This window comes from Prunus dulcis, chromosome 1 (genome assembly GCF_902201215.1).
Source record: "Prunus dulcis chromosome 1, ALMONDv2, whole genome shotgun sequence".
NCBI classification, from domain to species: Eukaryota; Viridiplantae; Streptophyta; class Magnoliopsida; order Rosales; family Rosaceae; genus Prunus; species Prunus dulcis.
The window spans coordinates 15,603,427-15,630,995 of NC_047650.1; the positions used below are offsets into that span (position 1 = coordinate 15,603,427).

The following is a 27,569-nucleotide window of genomic DNA, read 5'->3' on the forward strand; positions in this document are numbered from 1 at the left end:
GCTCAGTGCCAAACACTTCCTCTGGCATGTGAATTGTAATGGTCTCGTTAGCAGGCTTCAACTTGGTCTCGACATATTGGCATAGGGCTAACAGAGGAGCTGGCATGTCAAGCTTTGAGAGATCCTGTAACAAGAAATATAAATAAAGAAATGAAAGTTAGTTTGTACATGAAGTAAAATAGACGACTCCAACAAATAAACAAAACCGACGTGGTGTATAATATCAACGATAGTTTCTAGAACATACTGATGGGGTAAAGGTTATAGACGACGGTACATACATAACAGTCATGGTGTAGATGTTATAACGTCGCTACACAATAGAAAGGTCGTCTAGGTGAAAATAGACGAGGGATGGTAAATTAAACCCGACGTCTATTTAAAATTTAAAAATCAGAAAAAATCAAATGTAAGAGATTTTACCGTTTCATCTTGACGGTTTTCAGCAGCATCAGCATCAGCATCATTCGTGGGATTGTCTTCCTCCAATTGAAGGACATTAGAGCAGCTTGCTTTGTCAGACATTGGATTTTTTGGGCTTTGCTCCAATTGAGGAATTGGAGGTATTGGAGTCATTGGTGTAGTTGGAGTTTTACCGAGCAAGTTGGGATCAAAGTTGGGAATTAGTTGACTGAATTGTTTCAACAAAATTTCCCTCACTGCTCTGACTGCCACCAAAACACTTTGCTTTCCCTAGCCTCCATCTTTTTGGTTTCCTCTCTCACTGCTTCCATAACACTTTCCTTCAATTTGTCAGCAAATTTTACTCTCTGTTGTCTCGGCAAATTGAAGAATTGAGTTGGGGAAATTCCAGCTCCAACACCTCTGACCCTCCCAACAAGCTCAGGGGTTCCCAAAGCCAAGGTCAAAACATCGTTGCTCCTAGAGACAGTCAGAGTGCCCTTGGAGACTTGTTTTTTCAAATCATCCTAAAAGTGAGAGAGAGAAGGTTAGTGAGTGAACATATTGTAAAACTGATTAAATAAATAAATTAATAAAAATATTAACCGACGTGGTAAATAGGTTACGACAACGATTTATTTAACAAATAGACGCAGAAAAATATTTAATATCTCGGCCCAAAACTACCGTTGTTTTGTGTACATTAAAACGTTGGTCAATGAAATAACCGTCGTTTATTTGACATCAGAGATAAAAACCCAACCAAAATATTCATTGATCCAAAAATAGTGTACAAACCAATTGCAAAGAAATAGAGAGGGAGAGAGAGTGTGTGTGCATGTGAATATGAAGAAAGTTCCAAATTTAATTTAAAAAACCTAATATAGAAACACAAAACCGTCGTTCTAATTTAATACAGACGTCGGTTTTATAAAAATACTGACGTTATATCTTTTTCGAAAGGAGGTAAATAAAAACCGTCGTGGGGTTTCATTTATAATGATGGTTAATAAAAAGATCGACGTTTGAATGAAAAATTAAACCTCTATTTTACAAGTTTAGAACAGAGTCAGTGAGACTTATGATTAATTTTGCCTTCTCTGCAACCTTTGGATTAGGGATGTTTCCCTGTTTATCTTCTCTTGCCTTCTTCCATAGCAGAGATCGATCGATTTCTTCACCGGGCATGGTTTCTTCCAATTGATCCTCCAAACCAACGTACCCTTTTCGAGACAACCTATGGTTGTACTCGCATTTCTCCCTTCTCTGTGACTGCTCAGAATGCATAGCCTCAAAATCTTGGGATAACCTTGAAGCTACAAAGGCATCCCATTGAGATTTCTCTATGAAGTTATAAAGCTGAGGGGGCTCTTTTAACTTCTCCTTCTCATTTGCGAATGGAAGGATAAACTGCCTAGTTAAGGTAGACTTAAAATCCTTCCATTTTTTGGCGGCAGACGACAGCACCATCTTCTTGCCCCCTTCCCCAACAACATAAGCCATTTGAACAGCTTCCCAAATCTACTCCTTCAGGTCCTTGGGCAATTGAGTTCATTTCTTGTCCACAAGAGGGACTCTGGTGCGTGCCAAAACACCAATGTAACTCTACATCTTAATAGCAGCCTTGCCATGTGGTCTGCCACTTTTATTGTACTCAACCACAGGCTTAATCTTTTGGATTTTCCTCTTCACAACACGGCTCATTGTGTTGATACCGCGAGTCGATTTCGTCACTTCATCAAATGTCGTAGAGCTTGGGTCTTTCTCGAAAGATGAAGTAAATCTCATCTTCTTTGCGGGATTGCTTGGAACAGATTTGGATTCACCCATTTGTGCCTTTGAAACTGCAATGTCCTTGCCTTGACCTTTTGACGCTTGAGCCTCCTTACTTTGAGATTTCGAAACCATGTTTAGAGGGAAATACAAACTAAAAGGAAAACAATGACGGTTAGGTAAAATACAGACGTAAAATGAAAGTTTAGACGATGGCAAAACAAAAGAACCGTCGTGCTAATACGACGTGGTCATTAACTTAACACGATGGTAATTAAATAAAACCGTCGTTGTATTATAAGTTCATAAATAAAAAAACCGCCCAGTTTTCTCTCTCCCTCATTTGTTTCAAATCAGACGACAGTTTTCTCTTCAAACGTCATATTTATTAACACACCACGTCAGTTAGTATGAACAGTCGTGCTATTGAAATAGCACAAATTTAATTACCGTCGTGGTGTGTCAACAAAAAACATCAAATTCGAGAAAAACCCGTCGTCCTCACATGACCTGTGAGTGATAACAGTGAAAGGTTTGGCAATTTCAAACCACCTTCTTGTCTCAAACATCAGTGGGACTCGTTCTTTTAAAAAAAAAAACTTCAACTGATAAGGAAAGTAAAGAAAAAAAAAAGGAGTGAGAAAGTTTTCAAACCTTTGGCTTGCAAAGAAAGTTTTCTTCGGAATCAAATTTTGGAGACGAAGGCGAGGAAGAACGTAAAAGTTGAGAATGAGAAACTCAACTTTTTTGAAATGAGAGGGAAACTGAGAGAAAACTGAAAATTTTAGAGAGAACGTAAAAGTTTAGGTTAGGTGACCAAAAAGTTTATATAGTGTCCCAATGATAAATACAACGATGGTAGTCATGAAAATCGCCCTAGTAAGTATTTATTACGACATTAAAATAACATCAACCGACGTGGTTAGTAAAAAAGCTTTTTGACTTTTTGTATTCCGAAAACGACGTGGTTAGTTGGGTGCTACACGACAAAAATTTACTTTTGAATACATGAAATTACAAGTTACCACGTCATTTTTTTATATGGACCGACGTTGTTTGTCGAAACCTCGTTGCCTGTATATTAATGACCGACGTTGTTTGTATGTTTAATACGTCTTCCGTGTTTCACGAACCGACGTTGATTCCTTCTGTTAAACGTCGTTAGGGTTTATATAACCAACGTGGATATGAATTTTTTATTTTATTTTATAAATTGAGTTTTTTTCCACGATTTCTTTCAGTTTCAGTTTTCAATTAGGATTTTAGTTTCAATTTTCAATTAGGGTTTTAGTTTCAGTCTCACCTCTTAGGAGGCAATTGTTTGGATGTTGGTGTGTGTGTATGTTTGTGTATCTGATTCACAAACATACACACATCACCAACGTTCAAAAAAATTTCTCTTTGAATGAATATCTGTGGCTGCCGTCGTCAAAATTTTAGAAGGCAATTGTTTGGATGTTGATGTGTGTGTGGGTTTGTGTATCTGAAGGACACAAACACAAACACAACATCAACTTCCAAAAAATTGTCTGTCTGACTTCAAATCTTAGGCTGCCGTCGTCAAATTTTAGAGACAAATTTTTGGATGTTGATGTGTTTGTGCCTCTATGTATCTCAAAGATACAATTACACAAACATCATCAATTTCTAAAATATTGTCTTTCTGTGGTCCGATTATGATGAGGAACAGAGTTCCATCTGGTAAGATTTCGAAACTCTTGGGATCTCAGGAAAAATATGATTCTGTCGGCGGTTTTCTATATAAACCGTCGTGGTTATTCTCAATTCTTGTCATTAAGTTAATCTACTGACGTAGGACACAAAAATACAAGAAATAAATAATAATAAAAAATTACAATTAAGACGACGGTTTAGATATAAGTTGAGACGTATAAATTGAATAAATACGACAGTCTCAGAAAATTGATTATGTCGGCGGTTTTCTATATAAACCATCGTGGTTATTCTCAATTATTGTCATTAAGTTGGTCTACCGTCGTAGGATACCAAAATCCGAGAAATAAATAGTAAAAAAATTATATTAATAAGACGACGGTTTATATATAAGGGTTGACGTATAAAGTTAATAAATACGACGGTAATTTTAACTTTACGACGTGGTAAATTTTATTATACAAAGTTAATTGAACAAACCAACGTGGTTAGTGTTAAAGATACCGTCGTAGTTCGCTTCAAGGAATAAGTCGATAAATTTATCTTTACCGTCGTTGTACATGCATTTAATACGGCGGTAGTTTCTAATTTACCGCCGTGGATTGTTTTGAAATTATACGGCCCCGGATACCAAAACTTGGTTTTGTTTATTACGGAATAAAAACGGCGGCTGTTTTTTACACTGTCGTCTTTACTTTCTACGTCCGTGGATTCATCTTCTGCCATTGTTTGTGGGCTCCGAGTTTACTTTGAGGAAAAAGTTTTTCAATAAGACGTCGCTTTTTTAATTAGGTGTGTCGTTTTTAAAAAACACCAATTGGAATCTCCATTTTTTAGATGTTTAAGTTAATCATACACGGCGGTGTTATAAAACCGTCGTTTTTTCAAATACAACGATGGTTTTCCGTCAAACCGTTGTTTTTTTTTTTTTGGTCGTCTTTTTCACTTTTTGTAGTAGTGTTAGAGAGAGAAAGAGAGAGAGAGAGAGAGAGAGAGAGAGAGAGAGAGAGAGAGAGAGAGATAAGGAAGAAAAAGAAACAAGATAAAGAGCGTGTGTGTTTGTCTTGCAATATTTCATACTTATCATGGTGTGTGCGTTATGTAATATGTTCTAAAAGTTCTTATTTTGTATGTGAAAATCATGGGTTTATCCTATTTTAAAATCTCTCTCTATTTTCAAGTCAAGCATGTCTAATTTGTGCAATATTTCACACAATATATATTATTTGAAATTTTTGTGAAGTATGTATTATTCATGGAACATGAGAACTTTAGTGATGGGGTATCCGAAGGATAAATGTACTAGATGGGGACATAGGGCAGTGAGGCCGATAGGGGTCACGTGCTGGGTACAATTTATGAAGGATAACCAAGATATGAAGTAATGATGTGATATGATTTGGATTGTGTATTTTTTTATTATATTTTTCTAGAGTGTGTAAAATGACATTGCTTGATTGACATGTTACATAATCTACTCACTGAGCAGTGGTTTGCTCATCCCTCACCTATTTTGTTTTTTAGATCAATTAGTGTGCAAGAAAAAGCCAAAACTAAAGAAGTTGGATTAGTTTAGAGTGATAAACTTTTATTTATATCTTGTAGACTTGTAAGATTATTATAAATTTTTTTCCATATATATAATGGTAATGTATTTTAACCAATTTTTCAGTCTTTTTATTTATTTATTTCAATTCACGCACCCAGATTCTAGAATATTCTTTATTTTCGAATCGGGTCATGATAAGCAATCCGATCTGATATGCCAGATCATCGAAACCGATTAAAATTGGATTGGATTGGATCTTGCACAACCCTAAAACCTGTTGTCGGCAATGTTTTCAATCCATACTTATGTGGTGTTTTACGATTTTAATGGAATTTAAAAGTCTAGAGGTATTCAACTCAAATTTTTAAAGACTATAAAGTCTAGTGGTATTCGACTGTGACTTTTAAAAAGTCTTTAAATGCTTAGCGGTATCCAAATATTTAATGACTTTTATGGTTGGTTCATGGTGATCATAATACATTTCGAAATAACGCTTGCTTAGGCCTTACTTAATGAAGGGACTTGGGTTTCACAAAGTCTCATCTTAAAAAGTTCCACGTAATTTATGAAGTTCCTTCTTTGGAGTTGCCAAATGGGTTACCTGGTCTACATGAAATTATAAGTGCCAGGAGAGCCCAAATCTTGTCCAAGTGACTCATCCAAACGAACCCTTAAGAGTTTGTTAAATAGTGAATTTATTATAAGGGTAAAGAGCAGTGGCGGATCCAGGATTCAAAAGTCAGATAGGCGAAACTTACCTTAAAAACTCGACAGTACGAGTAAATTTCATTCATAAAAATAAAAAGATACACCTAGTCGAGGAGAGCGTAATGAGATTACTCTCAAATGTAAAAACTTAACAAAACAAAAACAAAAAACAAAAAAAACAAAAAAAAATTAATGCAATGCAACAAAAAACTAAACTATTTAAATCTAAAACTAAATTAAACTATTAAAAAACTTAAGATGCATACATTTATTTTAGGAAAAAGCCAATAGAAGAATACTTATTGGCCTTAGATATGAGAAAATGCTGCCAAGAGAGAATGTCCAAACTCAAGAAGAAGATGCAAAAGATAATGATTTGGGACTGTCGACTATTGCACAGCCGAAAGGGAATTGGCTGCTTACTTATATTGCTTCCCCCCCTTTTCTTTTTTTAAGTTTGACTGGGCCATATAACACGTGGGTTGCTTTTAAGTTTGGGTAGGCATGGGTTCACACCATTACCTGGGATGGGTAGGATTAGCTTTGCTTACATATAGGTTTTTCTTTTTTGTGAAAAAATTTGGGTAGGCAGCTACCTACCTTGCCCTTGCAGTAGAACCGCCACTGGTAAAGAGTAAGACCAAAAGTTTGGCCAATTCTGGAGAAATTATTGCATGGTACATGAATGTGTGGTAGTGTGCTATATTGGGTTTCACATTTGGATGGAGGTATACTGATGTACTCTAATACCAACTTCGAGCATATAAGACTCCATTTGGGTGGAGGGATTCTAAATTGATGAATTTAGATAACATTAGAAAGTAAAATTATTTGTATCGACTATTACAATTTATGTATGCCAAGAATTGGACAAGAGAAAAAGAAACAAAATTACAACTCAAATTATTCGTTGCATATAGTCACTTCAAATGTACTATATTTAGTTATTTCAAATATATTCAATCTAATGTGGTTCTTGTTCTTATAGCAAATTTGGGCTCTTCTAATCCAAATAATTCCTTTCAAATCCCTCTATCAAACGGAGCCTAATATCGTAAATTTCTCCCATCCTACGCATGCATTTATGCTCATACCTTTCAAAACAGCATATATATATATATATATATATATATATATATTATTCTTCTTCTTCACCATTACATATAATTTCAGCCAAATCCAAAGGAATCAGAAAAACCCAAAATCAGAGATGGGATTTGAAAATGAGCACATTGTAATGCTGCCATTCATGGCTCAAGGCCATATCATACCATTTCTAGCACTAGCAAAGCAAATCCAGCAAAGAACAAACTTCACCATCACCATTGCCACAACCCCCCTCAACATCCAGTCCCTCCAATCCACCATTGCCACCTCATCAAACAACAACACCATCAACTTGGCTGAGCTTTCATTTTGTAGCACAGAACATGGCTTGCCCCCAAACACTGAAACCCCAGAGAACTTGCCTCTCAGCAAACTGATCAATCTTGTTGCTGCTTCTGTCAGCCTTGAAGCTCCTGCTCGCCGCCTAATCTCCGACATCATGGAAAAGGAAGGCCGCCCGCCGCTTTGCATAATCTCTGATGTGTTTTTCGGATGGGCTAATGATGTTGCAGACAGCTTAGGCACTGTCAATGTGAGCTTCGCCACAGGTGGTGCTTATGGAACTGCCGCTGACACCTCCATTTGGCTCAACCTCCCACACCGCTCTACAGAGGAGGACTTCTTCACCGTTCCTGGGTTCCCGGAACGGTGCTGTTTCAATATCTCTCAGCTGGATCCATTTACAAGAGCTGCAGATGGTACAGATTCTTGGTCCAGATTTTTCCAGCCTCAAATTTCACTTTCTACTAAATCTTTTGGTTGGCTGTGCAATACTGTGGAGGAAATTGAACCCTTTGGATTGGACATCTTGAGGAATAACTTGAGGCGTCCTGTTTGGTCCACTGGGCCTCTCATTCCTAGAGAGGCACTCAAGAACACATCAACTTTGGATTTAAGTGTTTCAAGGCAACGTGTGGGAAAAAAACTGAGTTTTCCTGCTGAGAAATGCCTTGAATGGCTTGACCAACATGCTTCAGATTCTGTTATTTGTATTTCGTTTGGTTCTCAGAACACAATCAGTGAAACCCAAATGAAGGAATTGGCTATTGGGTTGGAAGAAAGTGGGAGGGCTTTCATTTGGGTCATAAGGCCTCCAGTAGGATTTGATTTGAAAGGAGAGTTCAGAGAAGAGTGGCTGCCTCAAGGATTTGAAGAGAGAATGAACAAAAGCAAACAAGGCTTGTTGGTGCACAATTGGGCACCTCAGTTGGAGATTTTGTCACACAAAGCCACAAGGGTGTTTGTGAGTCATTGTGGGTGGAATTCAGTGATGGAAAGCTTGAGCCAGGGTGTGCCAATTGTTGGGTGGCCATTGGCAGCAGAGCAGGCGTATAATTCAAAGATGTTGGAGGAGGAGATGGGTGTGAGTGTGGAGCTGACAAGGGGTGTGCAGAGCAAAATTGTTGGGGAGGAGGTGAAGGGTGTGATTGATTTGGTGATGGATGAAAGTGGGAAAGGAGGAGAGATGAGGAAAAATGCTGCTGTGATTAAGGAGAAGATAAGAGCATCAATAAGAGATGATGATGAAGAAAAAGGGTCTTCTGTTAGGGCAATGGATGATTTTGTTGCTGTTCTTTTTTCAAAGAGACAAGAATCATCAAAATCCAGTAACTCCATTGTTAGTCATTAGGTTTTTCTCTTGAAGAGAAATGAAAGAATCTTTGTAACTTTCAAGTCATTTGAGAAATGACCTATTGTTTGTAAATTATGGAGCAAATGTTTTAGGGACTTATGAATAAGTACTTGGGAATTCTAATATTAAACTCTACTCGTGGATATGGCAAGAGGTTGAAAATCATAACTAGCTTTAAATTTGATTTTTAAACAAGAACCAAAGAAATATCGAATATGGGCACTATTACGATTTACTATTTGCGCGACGAATACTTTTTCGTCGCGCAAAAAGCACTATTGCGACGAAAAAAAATTCCGTCGCGCAAACAACAGAAAACTAGCGCGACAAACAGTTTCGTCGCGCAAACAATCTATGCGCGACCTAAATTAATTTCGTCGCGCAAAGGTAGTGGATAAAAACTAGGTTTTTTTTTTTTGGCGCCAAAATCTTGCGCGACGGCAAAAATCGTCGCGCATGACAATATTGCGCGACAATTCTAAGCATTCGTCGCGTAAAGATTGGACAGAAAATTGGCTCCTTTTTTTGGCGGTAAAAAAATTTGCGCGACGAGAGTTTTCGTCTCAAAAGACAACTTAGCGCGACGAAAAAATGTACCGTCGCGTAAGAAAATGAGGGATCCTTATTTCACGGCGAAAGGAGTCCGTAGACACGGAGTGGGGCCGAATCGGAGTTGTAACGAAAAAGTTATGGTCAAAAGAGTCTCAATGGCATAACCGTAAATATTTCGAAGTTGCATCTATATAAACCCAGACTCTGCGCGAAACGGGCCGCCGACTTCCAGAGGGTGCTGGCGCCGCCTCCAAGCTCCAATGGCCACGGGACCGGTGGCGTTGGAACCGCCATCGAGTCCCCTACCTTCTCCAACCGACCTCAACCCCAGGGCCGCCCTGAGCTGGCCGAAAATTCGTGTTTTCCGACGGAGGTTCGTCCGAAGCTACCCAAACTTCCAGCTCGAAATTCTCCTTCGTTTCTCCACCAAATCGTTCGAGTAAGGTATGGTTTCTCAGCTATTTTTCGTGCTCTAGCTGATGGGTGTATGGGGTTCGATCGATTTTAGCTCTAAGGGGTTCGATTTTGAACTTGAAAATTCGGCCGAACTTCGGCCCTTCGAAACTACTGTATCCGGTCACTTTTTGGGGGTGGTCCAAGAACAAAAGTGACTCCAAATGGGGTGTTTTACCTAGGGTAGGAGTTTGGAGTCTTGGTTCCGAGATTTTTCGGCCACCCGAAATCGCTTTGGACACCCGATCTGTCCCGCGCGTGTGGCGGCGCGTGGCACAGGGTGGTGGCACGGCTCTGGCCAGTTTTGAGGTCCTCGTGTCGTCACGAGCGCGTGAGATTTCGCGGATCTCGATTCGGAGTCCGTTTGAGCCCCGAACGAATTTTTCATATCGCGCGATCCGTGGGTGCAGTGTCGTGTAATCGTTGGATCGCGCTGAATTTTGGATATGTCGGCCTACGCGATTTCAGGATGGCGTAGGATTCGACGGATCGCGAATCGGAGTCCCGGATACTCCGGAATCGCGAACCCTGGGGCTAGGGTTAGGGTTTTAAGCGATAACGCGATTTTGGTCAATCCGACCGTCCGATTCGGACCAAATTCGCAGAACATGGTTCCCGTTCTATGAGAAACCTTCAGGGAAGTCCAGATTGGCCATCGGAGACCGTGGGCCCCACGGGTCCCAGGTTGGCCGATCTGATAGTTATCGCTTAGCTGAGTATCGGACCTCCCAAAACTGGTCCAACTATCCGAAAAGGCTAGTGTGGGCATATGAGTATTTTGAATCGAAAAGTACGTATTTTAGGAGCTGGGGGCATGGTGTTTAATTGGAATTCGTTTTATTCAGCAGTTTATTAATTTAATCTTTATGGATAATCAGGCACCAGGAACCCGACAGAATTGCAAAGGAGACCTTCGAAGGGTCGCAGTAGCTTGGACCATCTGTGAGTGGACCTTCTTTCCTAAGTCAGATTTCATAAATGATTTGATGTGCTTTTATATAAATAAGTTTCATAAATGAGTTATATTTATTTTATATAAATAAGTTTTTAGAAATGAATTTATTTGAATAAGTTTCTTTATTTGATATTAAGTAAGTTTTATTACGGTTCGGAACATGATCAGTACAGTAACAGTTCTATAAATCTGTGCTGCTTATTTACCAGTTATAGAAACAAAGTTTGAGGTTGAAATCAGATGAGACAGCATCACAATTTGTGATTTCAGTTGTTATTCAGATTTTTCTAAAGGCTTTTATTTTAAACCCACCTCGTACCCATTTTCTTTATGGTGATTACCCAGAGTCGGACCGATGTCTACGGACATCCAGTCTGATTATAGTTCAGTCAGTGCACTTGACTTTGCCTCACGAGTTTCGGGGACGCTCGGACCGTGAGTGCCAGGATTTGCGGCTCGGCAGACTTGGTGTCCCGAGACCTGCCAGGATTGCGGCTCGGCTGACTCTGTGTCCCCGAGACCTGCCAGGATTGCGGATCAGGCTGACTACGGTCCCCTGCATCCTGCCAGAGCGACTCGAGCTGACTTGGTGTCATCGAGGAATCTGCCGGCGGGACAGGCTGATCATAGTCCCCTGATTTCGCCAGTTTGCGGCTCGGGTAGCCTGTGTGACGCCCGAGACCTGCCAGGGAATTGACGGAAAAGACAGGGGTACAAACTGGTGGTATTTTCAAAGGATTTTGAGTTTCTTTTATTAAATTATGATTTTCAGTTATTTTAAATCAGTTTTTCTGATTTTTCAGGCATAGATACCTTTATATTTGTTCAGTTATGCAAGGTTTGAGTACAGAGTTTTTATACACGTTTGATTTCAGCACTTTTATGAAAGCTTTGATTTCAGTGGTTTTGTATGAAACTTTCGAGCTTGAATATGACTGATATAGAATGCCTTGAGTTGAATATGCCTGATGCAGAAAGTACGTATTCAATTTTATTTAGCTAAATTTTCTTTTTACAATGGGGGATATTATGTTATGAAAATTGTTTTGAAGAACATTATTTTTGTCCACTCACATTTCCAACCTGTTTTTCGCCCCCAGGCCATAGAAGTACGCGGGATCCACCACCGGGCCATTCTTAGCTTCCATGTCTCAAACCAGGTATGGTGTTGTAGAAATCCTCACAACCCTGAGGGACTCAGAGAACGCTCCGATATCCAGATGGAAATGTAGTGATTAGAGTTGAAATTGGTTGATTGACTATTCTGGCAGTTGGTGAAGAATTATTAGCTTGTTTAACAGGTGGAAAACTTTGGGATTAGTCAAAATACAGGGGAGACTCTGCCGAATTTTCGGCAGAAGTCTAAGGAAATTTTAAAGCGATATTGAAATAAGAAGGGTAAAAAGGTCATTTGTGCCCGACATTCGCCAGGTGTCGGACACGCACAGGACTTGGCTCGAATTCCAAAGTGGAAATTGGGTCGGGTCCTTTCAATTTGCTATTCAAAGTGCGGAGGCTAAGAGTGGCCCGGTGGTGGATCCTGTGCACTTCTACAACCTGGGGGCGAAAAACAAGTTTTAAACTGTGAGTGGACAAAAAGTGAAATTCTAAAAAAACAAACCAAAATATAATACCCCCGTTTTGAAATAACTAGGGATATATATATATATATATATCGAAAATTTAACTATATCTCAATATAAAAGATTCAATAAGCATGAATCGGTATGCTGATGAATAAACTTACATAATCGATCAGATATATAAAGATATCACTGCCTGGAGGAATCAAGAACTCGTATAACCGAATAAAGATATAGAAATATAAATGTGCAAATACTAAGAAACCGATATAAAATCACTGAAAGTTATCCTTGAATAAAAGAAAACTCAAAATCCTTTGAAAATACCACCTATTTGTACCCCTGTCATATCCGTCAATTCCCTGGCAGGTCTCGGGCGCCACGCAGTCCACCCGAGCCGCAAACTGGCGAAATCAGGGGACTATGATCAGCCTATCCCGCCGGCAGATTCCTCGATGACACCAAGTCAACTCGAGTCGCTCTGGCAGGATGCAGGGGACCGTAGTCAGCCTGATCCGCAATCCTGGCAGGTCTCGGGGACACAGAGTCAGCCGAGCCGCAATCCTGGCAGGTCTCGGGACACCAAGTCTGCCGAGCCGCAAATCCTGGCACTCACGGTCCGAGCGTCCCCGAAACTCGTGAGGCAAAGTCAAGTGCACTGACATAACTGAAATCGGACTGGATGTCCGTAGACATCGGTCCAACTCTGGGTAATCACCAAAAATAAATGGGTACGAGGTGGTTTTAAAATAAAATCCTTTAGAAAAATCTGAATAACAACTGAAATCTCAAGTTGTGCTGTTATTTCTTCATAAGCCTCAAAATCTGTTTTCTATAACTCTTAAGCATGTAAAAGTAAGCAGCACACAACTTATAGAAATATTTCTGTATTAATCATGCTCGAAAACACAATAAAGCTTACTCAGGAACATATAAGGAATTTAGTCAAATAAACTCGTTTATAAAAAATCTTTTATATAAAATCAATATAAATCACTTATAAAATCTTATTTATGGAAAACCTCTATATAACTCATTTATATAAAATAATTCATGAAAGAAAGTCCACTCACAGATGGTCCGAGCTAATTTGACCCTTCGAAGGTTCCTCCTGCAGGTCGACTGGACCTCTGATGCCTGATTATCCATGAATAATAAATCAATAAACTGCTGAATAAAAGAATTAAATTAAACACCCTGCCCCCGGCTCCTAGAAATACAAACACTCATTCAGGTTGTTCCTATGCCCGCCTTAGCTTCTTAAACAGTTAGGCCGGCCTTAAGAGACCCGGAACCTCGATAAGCGATAAGCTGCTCGACCGGCCGATCCGGGACCCCGTGGGTCCACGGTCTCCGATGGCCAATCTGAGCTTCCCTGAAGGTTCCTTACAGAGGAGGAACCATGTTCTGCGAGTTTGGTCCGAAACGGACGGTCGGATTAGCCAAAATTGCGTTATCGCTTAAAATCCAAAACCTAGCCCCAGGGTTCGCGATTCCGGAGTATCCGGGACTCCGGTTCGTAATCCGTCGAATCCTACACGATCCCGATATCGTGTAGACCGACATATCCGACGATTTAACGACACTGCACCCACTGATCGCGCGATATGGAAAATCCGTTCGGGGTTCAAACGGACTCCGAATCGAGATCTGCGAAATCCCACACGCTCGTGACGACACGAGGGTCACAAAACTGCACAGAATTACATCACTACCCTCGCCCACGCGCTCCAGCACGCGCGGGCAGCTTTGGGTGTCCAAAGCGATTTCGGGTGGCCGAAAAATCTCGGAACCAAGACTCCAAACTCCTACCCTAGGTAAAACACCCCATTTGGAGTCACTTTTGTTCTTGGACAACCACCAAAAAGTGACCGGAAATGGTAGTTTCGAGCGGCCGAAGTTCCGGCCAGATTTCAATTCGAAAATCGAACCCCTTAGAGCTAAAATCGATCGAAGCCCATATACCCATCAGCTAGAGCACGAAAAATAGCTGAGAAACCATACCTTACTCGATCGATTTGGTGGAGAAACGAAGGAGAATTTCGTGCTGGAAGTTTGGGTAGCTTCGGACGAACCTCCGTCGGAAAACACGATTTTCCGGCCAGCTCAGGGCGGCCCCGGGGTGGAGGTTGGTCAGGTTGCGACGGCGACACGGAGGCGGACCCGATGGTACCCACGGCGGAGATCGGCTCGGCCTGTGGTGGCCGGGCCGTCGCTTGGAAAGCGAAGGGTCGCACGACCCAAATCGCGCGGAAGGAGAGAGAGAGGAGAGAGAGAAAACTGACGGGGGAGAAGAGAGAGAGAGCTATAAAAAATCTGACTTTTTGACCAAATTACCATTTTGCCCTTCGCGGTTTTTAGACCATAACTTCTTCGTTACAGCTCCGATTCGGGTCTACTCCGTGTCTACGAACTCATTTTGCCGCGGCCTACGCAATGGCGCAAGCTGAATTCCCAAATTCTTTCTCGATTAAAAAGTCAAATTTTCCCCCATTAAAATATGCGAGGGCAAATTCGTCTTTTGGCTAGAAGATATTTTCTTTACTTTTTAGATATTTTCTTTCTTTTTAGATATTTTGTTTTTGCGCGACGGAATTACCTTCGTCACGTAAAGTTTAATGCCGATGCATTCTTGAACGACGAAAGAATATTATTTGCGCGACGAAAAATATTATTTGCGCGACGAATAATATTTTTCGTTGCGCAAAAAAGCAGATGTCGACACGTAATTGCGCGACGGAAATGTTGTTTTGTGCGACGGAAAAGTGGGTTTTCGCGACGGCATTTTGCGCGACGAATTCGTTTGTTCGTCGTGCAAAGTCCTTCTTCTTCATATTAGTATCTGCCATTGCAGAGGCAGAATGCAAAAATTGCATTCTGCCTCTCTCTCACTCTCCCCTGCCGCTGCTCTGCTGTGAATTCAGTACGTTCATTGGGTATGTATTTTTTGTCATTAGTTTAAATGTATTAATGTAAATTCGTACTAACGCTATTAATTTTGTTCTCGTTAGGGATATTTGTGATTAGTGATTGGTGGAGAACGATTGAGAAGGTATGTTATTGTAAAAGTTTGTTTGTTATGTTTGTAATTTTTTTGTGAAGTTATATGTGTATAATGTTGTGAAATTGTGCGTGACGTAGCACAATGTGTTGTGATGTACGAAGTTAATTGAAATTAACTTCGTACTTTTATTTTTATGTTTAGTAACACGAAGTTTCCCGTTCGAGATTAGTTGGATTTCGTGCATGGATGCGTAAGGCATGACTGCGGTCCAATTAATTCTTGAATTGTCCCATTATTTGGACAGTTTGGTAATGCATAGTGTTGTCACATAATCTTCGGCTACAGGATTAGGTTTCGATTGTGGAGATTTCGGTGTCATCTCGGTACGTTCTTCGGGTGGTACGTAGGTATTTATACCTATGCCCACTTCAAGAACTGTGTCGAGATGCTGCCGAAATTAATCCACGTCGAAATCTAATCTCATGTAGCCGTAGGTTACGTGACAGGACTATGCATTCCCGAATGGGATAGGGCCCTTACCGGAGGCATAAGGTGACATTATAACTTCGTATGAAGTTGTTGTGATTGTTGTGTCGTGATTGTGGTTTCAGGAATTATGAGCAGAAGGTGGATACAGAACCCGAATAGATGCGCAGACGAATACTTGGATGGAATCGAGGATTTTATTGAGTTTGCACGTAGACACAACCCGGGTGCAACTAGAATCCGTTGTCCTTGTAGGAGGTGTAACAACACGTTGTTTGAGACAATTGAAAATGTTGGATTTCATTTAGTAAGGAATGGAATGATTGAAACATATAGCATTTGGAACCTTCACGGCGAACAAGTAGACCATGCTTCGTCTTCAAATGCCCCAAGAGTGGACAATGTTGAACCTATTGTGGATCCTAATGATCAAGTCATGGGTATTATACAGGATGCTTTTCCATTCGCATCGACCAACATCAATCAGGAAGGGGAAGATGACGTGCCTACACCAATAGACAGTGCGGAGTTTGAACAGTATGAAAAACTGTTAAAAAATGCCAACCAAGAGTTATACCCGGGGTGCGAGAGCTTTTCCGTTCTCACTGCCATTGTGGAGCTAATGCACGGAAAAATAAAGTATCGTATGTCGAACTTGTGTTTCGATTACTTTTTGGGGGTTTTCAAGAGAATGCTTCCGACGGACAATTGTTTGCCGAAAGACCATAAACATGCACAGAAGGTGTTGCATGGTCTTGGATTGGGTTATGAAAAAATCCACGCTTGCAAAAACAATTGCATGTTATTCTACAAAGAGCATGAAACGTTGGATACATGCCCTATATGCAATGAGTCGAGGTTCAAAATGACATCCCAGAATAGAACGACTAAGATACCACAAAAAGTGATGCGTTATCTACCCCTTAAACCTAGGTTGCAGAGATTGTATATGTCGACGCATACTGCCACAACATGAGATGGCATAAGGAAAAACGGGTAGACGATGATGTGATGCGGCATCCTGCAGATGGGGAGGCATGGAAAGAGTTCGATCGAACGTTCCCCGAGTTTGCTGCTGATCCCCGAAATGTTAGATTGGGACTTGCCACCGACGGATTCAATCCGTATGGGGTTCTAAACCAACACCACAGCACTTGGCCGATTTTCGCATTCCCATATAATTTGCCGCTTTGGAAATGCATGAAAAAAGAATACATGATGATGACTGTTTTGATAACTGAGGATCCTGGCAGGTCAATTGATGTGTACTTAAGGCCTCTGGTTGATGAGCTGAAGGATTTATGGACAAACGGTGTTCGCACGTACGATAAATCAACTGGGAGGATGTTCACTTTGCGGGCAGCAGTTATGTGGACTGTGAATGATTTCCCAGCATATGCAATGGTTTCTGGGTGGAGCACAAAGGGTTATATGGCATGTCCTGTATGCAAGGAAGATGTAACTTCTGGTTGGCACGCAGGAAAAGTTTGTTACCTTGGTCATCGGAGATGGTTGCCATGGGACCACGAATGGCGGGAAAAAGATAAAGAGTTCGACGGGAACACAGAGCGTCGCCTCAGACCTAGAGAATGGTCCGGTGATGAGATCTTGGAACAGCTGAACCGTTTGGATTTTGCTCCGTTCGGAAAAACAGTTAGTCGGACCAGACCTTCTACACATTTGAACTGGACGCACAAGCCTATGTTTTTTGAGCTCCCATATTGGTCGAAACTGAAATTGAGGCACAATCTAGATGTGATGCATGTTGAGAAAAATGTATTCGACACATTGGTGGGCACGATTCTAGATATCGAGGGGAAGACGAAGGACACGATCAAAGCTCGCCTTGATTTGGAAAGAATGGGCATACGAAGGGGTTTATGGATGAATAGGGACAGTGATAAAGCTAGAAGGGATCTTGCATTCTTTTCTATGAAACCGAATGACAAAAAAGAGTTTCTAAAGTTTGTATCGTCTGTCAAATTTCCCGATGGGTATGCTTCTAATATCGCACGTTGCGTGAATGTCGATGGGGGTAAATTTATTGGACTTAAGAGCCATGACTGCCATGTGTTTATGCAACGCCTACTTCCTGTGGGTATTCGACACCTACTGCCGGAAGATGTGGTGAAGCCAATCATGTTGTTATCCAGATTTTTTTCCCAACTGACGGCAAAAACATTGCGAAGGACAGACATGTTTCAGTTGCGCCATGACATTGTCCAAGTCCTATGCAAGTTTGAGATGATATTTCCGCCAGCTTTCTTTACAAGTATGATGCACGTGATGGTTCACTTGCCAGAAGAGGCATTGCTTGCTGGTCCTGTCAACTATCGCTGGATGTATCCAATAGAAAGGTATATAATCTTTATCATTTGTGTATGCATCATTATCGACAGTTTGCTAATTTGTATCATATCGTTTTATTTTGGCAGGCTTCTCTGAGAGCTGAAAAAAAGTGTACGCAACAGGGCAAAGCCCGAAGGATCAATTATAGAGGCTTAGGTTCAATATGAGTCGCTTACTTTCTGTGGAATGTATTTAAAAGATGTGGAGACGGTTTTCAATCGTCCTCAACGCAATAATGATGGAGGTATGAGAAATGAAAAACTTTCTGTTTTTGCCCAAAGCGCACGACCATTTGGAGATCCTGGACGAGGAGAGTCGTCTTCTAGAAATGACATGGAGGTAGCGCATTGGTTCGTACTGAACAATTGTGATGAGATAATGGCCTACTTAGATGAGCATGAACAGATGATGAAGCGAGAACATCCATCACATTTGGTTGCCCGAAAACACCGTGAATTATTTCCACAATGGTTTTTGGATTGTGTAAGTTATAAGTGTTTTATAATTGACAGATATAAATTGTAGTATTTAATTTTGTCTTACTAACATGTAAATGGTTTTGTATACTATTAGGTGAATAAATTGAAATCATCGAATTCCCCCACTTACAGTGATGAGTTATATAACTTGGCGTTCGGCCCAATTCGCGCTGAATTGTTCTTGGGTTGTAATTTTAACGGCGTCAAATTTTTGGGGGCCGCACGAGATGACAAGTTGTGTACGCAAAACTGCGGTGTCCATGTCCCAGGTGGAGGCGAAAGTACGGACATTGATTTCTATGGCAAACTGACAACTGTCATGCAATTGCTTTACAAAGATCGATACCAAGTCATCATGTTTAAGTGTCGATGGTTCGATACCAACCCAAATAGGGCGGGAAGTGTTAAAATCGACCATGGAGTACTGTCTGTGAACATTAACAGAACTTGGTATGATGACGACCCGTACATTTTGGCAAACATGGCCTCCCAAATTGTGTATCTAGATGACCCTAAAGCCGGGAGCGGGTGGAAAGTTGTGCAGAAGATGGATCATAGGAACGTGTATGATATACCAGAACTAGACCCAAGTGACAACGACGTCGACAATGTGGCTGACCAACGCTTAGAATCTTCAATGGAAAATGATGCGGAAACACTTCGAGATACAAATGTTATACAAGAACCGTTTCAAATAGAAGGAGTGTCTTCAGTCGAAATACCGATTCAGTCAATTAAAATTGACCTCGGTGATCTTCCCCGATACGATGTTGCAGTGGGCCCTAGCAACGCCGATGATGCAGTTATAGAGGAGGAGGAGGAAGAAGATTGGGAGACCGAGAGTGATGATAGCGACGATAACGAAAGTTATTATAGTTCAGATGATGAATAATGAATTTTTTTGTAAATTTATTATGTTAGTGTATTCATTTTGTGAAATACAAATCTTTGAATATATGCAGTTGTCCATATGTAGTTGTGTATTCATTCTCCATATTTCATCACAAACTTCATTGGAATGTCAATCCTTTAGTCAATACTTTAGTCAGTACTTATTACGACCCCATGCTTGTTGATTGGTTTTTATTTATTTATTTATTTATTCATGCCTTAAGGCCTCTTCAATTATTATTTTTATCTTTTGAGATATAGTTATTTCTTCATGTGTAAACAGAAAATTTAAGTTATTTCTCCAATATTAGCTGTGTGCCACTTATTTTTCTTGACTTTGGTTCATGATTAGTGGCATCAATCTAGTCAAACCGATAAATTCGGTCGATTCAAATCTTAATTATCACTTTAGTTTGGTTTTGATGAAGAAATACAAAGCCTTTCCAAAAAATACAAAGCATAAAAAATGATGAATACAAAACCTTTCCAAAAAATACAAAGCATACACAATTTGAATTAAAGGGGGAGTTATGGCGCCAAATCCTTGCGCGACGAAGTCTCTTTATCGTCGCTCAAAAATACCATACGCGACGCATAAAAATGCGTCGCGTAAATTTTGCGCAACGAACAAACCTCGTCGCAATAGTTTTGCGACGAATACATGTGTGTCGCGTATGGTGTTTTTGCGCGACGATAAGAAGTTCTTCGTCGCGCAAATATATATTAGGTAACGTTATAGTATAATATATACACACATATATATTTCAAATTGGCGATCGAAATAGTTCATTGTATTCATATGGAGTGTAGGACTGTTGGTGCAAAAAATCATCAACATCGGAGTTCAAATAACCGTTCAATCATCACTTTTTATTTAGAACCGTCGAAAAGTTTTACCCCGTAACTTAATCTCTGAATGTTTTTTTTTGGCCGATTTTTGCTGTCTATGATCTCGAATTATAAAAAAACAAGTTTGACGGCTGGATGACTGAAACTAGTTTCGTAGACTGCGTGTGCTCTCAAAATCATATATTCACCAAAAACTCAAAAATTTGTTCATACATTTGTCAAAATGTAACTTAACGTTTATGTGGTATCCCCTAGTGTAAAAATCTGAAATTGAAGATCAAATTTAGTCATTGTATTCATATAGGGTCAACAAATGTTACTGTAAAAAATGATCAAAATCGGAATTAAAATAACCGTTAAATCATGACTTTTGATTTATAACCGTCGAAATATTTTGTCCCGTTTTCTGATATCTGAATGTTTGGTCGTTTTGATTTTTGGCGTATACGATCTCCAAGTATAAAAAAAATAAGTTTGCCGGTTGGATCATTGAAACTATTTTAGGGTTTAGGGTTTAGGGCTTAGGGCTTAGGGTTTAGGGTTTACATTTTAGGGTTTAGGTTTTGCGCGACGCAAGATATCCCTTTCGTCGAGCAAAGTGAAAGTCATAAGGATTGCGCGACGGATACGTTTTCATTCGTCGCGCAATCTGGGACACAAAGTTCACCCCTCCATCCCCTTTGAACACTTAGTGAAAATTTCAACCGAATGAAATTCTAAACTAGCGAGACGAAAAGCCCAGAAACGTCGCGCAAAAGGCACAACGCTAAACCCTAAATACAATATTTTGGCGGCCAGCATGTGTTTTGCTCGACGAACACAAATCTGCCCGTCGCGCAAGGTTATCCATGCGCGACGCTTGATGTATTCGTCGCGCAAAAGGCGAAGGCCCTTCAGTTTCAGCCTCCTGCTAAACCCTAAATCCAAACATGTTGGCGACCAGAATGTCTTTTGCGCGACGAATAGAGTTGTTTCCGTCGCGCAAGGATATTCTGCGAGACGCTTACTAGGTTCGTCGCGCAAAAGGCACACCGCTAAACCCTAAATCCCAATATTTTGGCGGCCAGCATGTGTTTTGCGCGACGAACAGAAATATGCGCGTCGCGCAAGGTTATCCATGCGCGACGCTTGCTGTCTTCGTCGCGCAAAAGGCGCAGACTCTTCAGTTCCCGCCTCGCGCTAAACCCTAAATCCCAAAATTTTGGCGGCGAACAAAATCTTTGCGCGACGAATAATATAGTATCGTCGCGCAAGATTCATTAATGCCGTTTTGCACGACGGAATTGTCGTCGCGCATGATTCATTAAAACCATTTTGCGCGACGCATTTTTTCCTGCGTCGCGCAAACTCGATTAAATCTCCAGAAACGACCCGAGGCCTCCTTCTTCCCCATTTCTCTGGTTTTTCCTCCTTCTCTCAGCCCTCTCTCTCCGCCGTCACCTCAGCCACCTCCGCTCGTTCCGTGGCCTCCTTGCAGTCGCCGTCGCCACCGTAGCCTCCTTGCCGTCGCCGTCGCCACCGTAGGCTCACTGCCTTCACCAGCTGCGCCACTGCCGCTTCTCTTTTCTCTCCGCCACTCCCGCTTCTGTTTTCTCTGCGCCACTGTAAGCCTCTATCGACTCTGTGTCCATTTAAGTATGTGTTAATTCAGTTTTTATTTTTGTATTTGTGTTATGATGATTTGTGTCAATTTTGATTTTGATTTTGTATTTGTGTTATGATTTCTGTATGTTTGTTATGATTGATTGGCTGGATGGATATGTTACTGGTTAGCTGATGGTTGGTTAGGATTTTGTGAATTTTCGCTATACGAAATAGGAATTGAAACCCTAGGTTTTGGCCGGTTTGAATTTGGTTGCCGTTTGAGTCTTGATCGGATTTCGCCTATTGTGTGATTTCCAGGTTTGATATGTTCGGACCGTTGGATCGAACTGAAACTCACGTAGTTGTACTTTTGTGTTTCTAGGATCGTTTAGGATTCGACCGATCGTTGATCGGAGTCACGGATACTCCGAAATTCCAAACCCTAGGTCATGCTATGCTTTTAATTAATTAGTTTAAATTCGGAACGAAATTATATGTGCAGATGTTAGATTTGATTAGACGTGGTAGGGCGATGACGACTGCACCGAGTTCGGATCCCCCTGCTCAGGCGGCATCTGCTGCCACTGCTCCAGCTTTGCTGGACCACGTGGTGGTTGGTCACGAGGCGTCCCAGGCGCCTGCGTCATCTGCGTCATCCGTGGCGCAGCCAGCTAGTGCTAGGCGGCGGCACCGGCCCACCGACACCATCGACACGACATCGACCGACGGTACTGGTGCCTCGGGATCACAACCAGGTATAACTACACTTTTGTATTGTTAATTTTATATTGCAATTTGACAATGTTTTTTTATTTAACATTAATACCTTTTTTCTTTGCAGCGAAGAAGAACACCCGAGGACCGTGTCGTCAGCTGAAGACGGCGAAGGTCACTCGGGTGACCAATAGTCGTATCAGCATCGGATACGACGAGCACCATCGGGCTGCACCGACGGCGGAGTTGCATAGCTCCTTGGCCCACGACATTGGCCACGTCATGCGGACCCATTGCCCGATGCAATGGAAGTCTTGGAGGGTCATGCCTGACGAGATCAAGGCGGAGGTTCGCGGCCAGTTGTCGGTATGTACCTTACATTTTCATTATTTTTCTTAAAAATTGTGTATATTTCTATTACTTAACGTATCTAATTAATTGATTGAAGACGAACTATAACTTGGAGGATCTCGACGAAGAGTCGTTGACGTACGTCAACAGACTCTTCGCTGAGAGGTACAAGCAGTGGAAGAGCAACTTGCACCACCATTTTCAGGCCTATGATGATCCGCAAGTCGCTCTTCAGGAGGGTTGCCCGAAGGAGCTTGAGGGGCGGGAGGATAGTTGGGAGTGGCTCTGTGCTCATTTTCAAGCGCCCGAATTTGCGGTATTTGTTTAATTATTACTTATTACTTATTAATGTTTATTTTATTTTTTTATTTCATTATTATTTAATATTTTATATTTTAACTGATACGTTTCATTTTTTGTATAACAGAATAAAGCCCAAGTGAATAAGGGTAATAGGAAGAAGAAGACCCTTCTCCACCCTTCCGGCTCCAGACCCTTTTCGTATAGGATGGATGCACGGCGTCGGGTAATAATCACAAAATTTTTATTTCATTTTTAATGTCATTTTTATTAATTTATTTTTTCATACTAATATTTTTCTTCTCTTGTTCAATTTAGGAGGGGTCCAAGTTCCCAGAGATCGACGTCTTTGGTGACGTTTATGTTAGACCCGGGAATGAGTTGGCCGAGTCCCTTCATGTAAGTATTATTTAATTTTAATTCTTATGTTACGCATTCAATTTATATGCATGTTTTAATTTATATTTTATGTTATGTTCAACAGACGGCGATGGTGGAGAGGAGCCAGTTGGTTCTTCAGGAGTCCGCCTCCCAGCTTCCTCCCGAGACTCCGATCGAGTCTGTGGCTCCTCCACAGGATGCTGGATTTCAGATCTTGACGGAGACGTTGGATCAGACTCTCGGGAGGAGGCGGGGGACATATTGTCGAGGGATGGGGAATGCCCGGCGGAGGGAACCTAGACCTCGTTCATCGGCGCAGTCAAACAGTCAGGTCACTGCTTTGACAGCACAGGTGGCCACTCTTGAGAACAAGTTGTCGGCCATTCTGCAATCCCTCGCACAGCCCGGCATTCCAGTCCCGCATTTTGATGCGCCGACCTCCGAGCCCGTCCATCCCGAGCATCCCCACCAGACCACTGCCCCGGTGAACGTCCAGACCTCCGACCCGCATATTGGCGACGACTCGGTTGATTTTGATTCATTATTTGATTAGTGTATTTATTTGTAATACATTTGTTTTATTTTATAAAAAAATTTTATTCTAATTTATTTTTATTGCAATTTCATTGTTTAATCAATAAAAAAAAACTAATTTTATTTAAAATATAAAATATAAAATATAAAAAAAATTGTAATATTATGTTTGCGTGACGGCAAATATTTCGTCGCGCAAACCCGCATGTAAAAAAATTTAAAAAATCAACTTTTTTATTACTTTTAATTCTTGCGCGACGAATACATACGTCTCGCAAACATGTTTTGCGCGACGAATAGTTTCGTCGCGCCTCTCCACTGGCGCGACGACAAAGATTTTCGTCGCGCAAATATATGAGCGACGAAAGCTTTCTCATCGCGCGAATGGTTCTGCGGCGAAGAACTACGTCTCTGGAACACTTTTGTGCGACGAATTATTTTTCGTCGCGCAATGCCAGTCGTCGCGCAAAGATATGTGCGCCGAATATTTAATCGTCGCGCAAATTTTATGCGACGAACAGTTGTTTCGTCTCCATACCGTTGGTGCAACGATGGTTTACCCGTCGCACAGTTTTGCGCGACGAATGGTTGTACCTGGTCGCGCAAAGGCTTTCTTCACGATCTTCGCGCGACGGAATATGCGCGACGAAATTTTTGTCGCGCTGAAGTTAGTGCGACAAAATGAGACTTTGCGCGACGTTTTGTTATTCGTCACGCAAAGAGTAAAATGTAGTAGTGAGTGCATCTTGAAAAGGAAAGATAATTGATTCCGAAATAACAATGACCCCATAAAAGAAAGAAAGTATGCGTTTCCTTTTCATAACAATAACCCCATAAAAGAAAGACAGTATGCATTTCCTTTCCTAGTTTTGCAGTCGACGTGATTGAAGACTAGGCTTAATTCTCAGAAGTCAACTCAGCTTTATATATTTGTAGCATTTGTAACAAAATAATTAAGGTCAATTAATTCCCTAAAAATACCATATATATTTTGAACGTAATTATATATTTATGACTATATATTTGGACTCTCTATATAAATCGCACATTGTCTCAACTTTTTAGCAGAACAAGTGAAGTGAATTCAAGAAAAAAGGATGGCTAAGTTTACAATCCCTTGTTTAGTCCTTATTTTGGTGCTCTTGTCAACCACCAATGGTTTGTTTCAATGATCTTCAATCATTTATATTTTATTTTTTTCCTGTTAGTTAGGCTTTTCAATTAAGTATTTACAATCTCCTATATATATGGTCAAACAGATGTCCATGCATGCAAGCTATTAGGGTTTTTTGTTTTTTTTTTCTTTTTTGGTTGATCGTATCAATGTATGAGTCGATAAAAAATTCAAATTGGATCAATTTTAATTACTTTTAATCTAAGAATCTAGAGTTTGTTCAAGTGCGTAAACTCATGTCTACACTTGTTTTTCCCGTAAATATTTTGTAATATAATTTTATATATTGCAGAGTTTGTTCAAGAGGCTTTTTGTTTTTTAATTTTTGGTTCATTTCATAATAAGACTATAAGTTTTTTGGAGAATTAATTAATTGTCTCTTTTTTTTCTTTTTTTCTTTTTTAAATTTTATAATTTCAGTTTGGAAGATTGCAACTGTTGAAGGGTCTAAGTGTTGTACTGATCATCCTGAACTTGGAAAGTGTGTCCCTGGTGCGGATGACAACCCAAACGGTGGAAAATGCTGGACATTTTGCACTTCAGATTGTGAGAAAGGAGGAATCTGCAAACTATTTGGCAATCGTCATCATTGCCACTGCTTATGTTGATTTTCTTTCAATCCTATTCCATAATATTATTAATTAGTTAGCAGTTTTATCTAAGATCCTTAAGTTGGGTAGGTGGGGGGGCTCCTCCCCTACTAGACTAGATCGTCATTTCCAATTTCAAGCTTATGTACCCTTCTTTAGTTGAATAAAATTATCTTGGCATTTTGTCATTTGTGTGCTCAGGCTTTCCGTTGCAATGTGCCGTCTTGGGTTCTTCACATAGTTGTCCTAAATTGGTAAGATATATATGCTCTATTATTATTAACTAAATTACAATATATGCGATCTACCTTCATGTTTTGTATTTAATTTATTTAAAGCATGTCATAAACTCCCTGATTTCTTATTGATACTCCCTGATTTCTAGCACATTAATGACTCCAATTTTTTAAAAAGAAAGTATCATACCAGGAATAACTAGCATGCATCTTGAAAGGAAAGATAATTGATTTCAAAATAATGATAAAAACTCCATAAAAGATTAAGACTGGGTTAATTCTCAGACGTTTCAAAAGTTAACTTAGCTTTATATATCGGTAGCGTTTGTAACAACGTAATTAAGGTCAACTAATTCCCTAAAAAGACCATATATATTTTATATTTTACTGTTTCGACTCTCCATATAAACCACACATCGCCACAACTTTTTTGGCCGAAGAAGTGACGTAAGAAGTGAAGCATCTATACCCTTCTTTACTTGAATAAAAATCTCTAGAATATTGCAAAAGAATATAGGCCTCTGAACCCATCTTCTCAACCACCTGGGATCTTTATTGGATTTGTTTCTATTTATGTTGGGTCAGTTTTAGGTGTGAAAGATCAAAAGCCAAACATATCTGATTAAACCAAGATAGGAAAATTCTGTGGTGCCTTGGCTGTATCTGTACAACTACTTATTCAAGGGTTGAGTTTGCATTTTAAAAATGGATGGTTGAGATTGAATGACTGGATAACCTATTCAGCCCTTTGTTATTGAGCACCTGAGTCACATGTGACTCTTATAAGGGCTAACAGAACTAGACGCATGCTGTGGAGGTGGAAGACGACGCTCGCTCCAAGTTTTCTCTCTAAATCGAATCGTAAGAGCCTCCAGCTCTTTTCTCTGCTTGCCTAAATCTAATCATAAGCGCCCCCAAATCCTCTCTCTGCTTGCCCATCAAATGCTCTCCCTGCTTGCCCACCAAATCCTCTCCCTACTTGCCCAAATTCATCCTGTGTTGGCCAAAATGCATCTACAGAAAAAGCTAATGCTCACCGAATCGAGGTCGTCACGAGAAAACTGAAGACAAAGCTGGCGACTCTGCCTAAGCGAGGTCCTCAACTCTTCTCTCTGCTTGCCCAAAACTGATATGCAGAGAGGTAATCGTTGCGAAATTGATGATGGGTCCAGCCTCCATGATGTAGTGGTCACCAAATTGAGTGGAATTTAGTTTGATTTGTTGGAATTGTGTGAACGACGACATTTGAGTTGGTGGA

The 27,569-nt window shown here is 40.5% G+C and overlaps 2 protein-coding genes across 2 annotated transcripts; one reads left to right on the forward strand and one right to left on the reverse strand.

The window, feature by feature from the left end:
- Positions 1–656: 656 nt before the first annotated feature.
- On the reverse strand, positions 657–1,905 carry LOC117615053. The gene is made up of 2 exons (XM_034344049.1): positions 1,498–1,905; positions 657–929 (listed from the first exon to the last, which is right to left on the reverse strand). The coding sequence occupies exons 1-2, from the start codon at positions 1,903–1,905 to the stop codon at positions 657–659; spliced, it is 681 nt and encodes a 226-aa protein (XP_034199940.1).
- A 5,367-nt stretch (positions 1,906–7,272) lies between these two features.
- LOC117623832 (UDP-glycosyltransferase 92A1-like) lies at positions 7,273–8,976 on the forward strand. The gene has a single exon (XM_034354833.1). It carries the CDS (start codon positions 7,317–7,319, stop codon positions 8,841–8,843), a length of 1,527 nt encoding a protein of 508 aa, XP_034210724.1. The 5' UTR covers positions 7,273–7,316; the 3' UTR covers positions 8,844–8,976.
- The last annotated feature ends 18,593 nt before the right edge of the window (positions 8,977–27,569 follow it).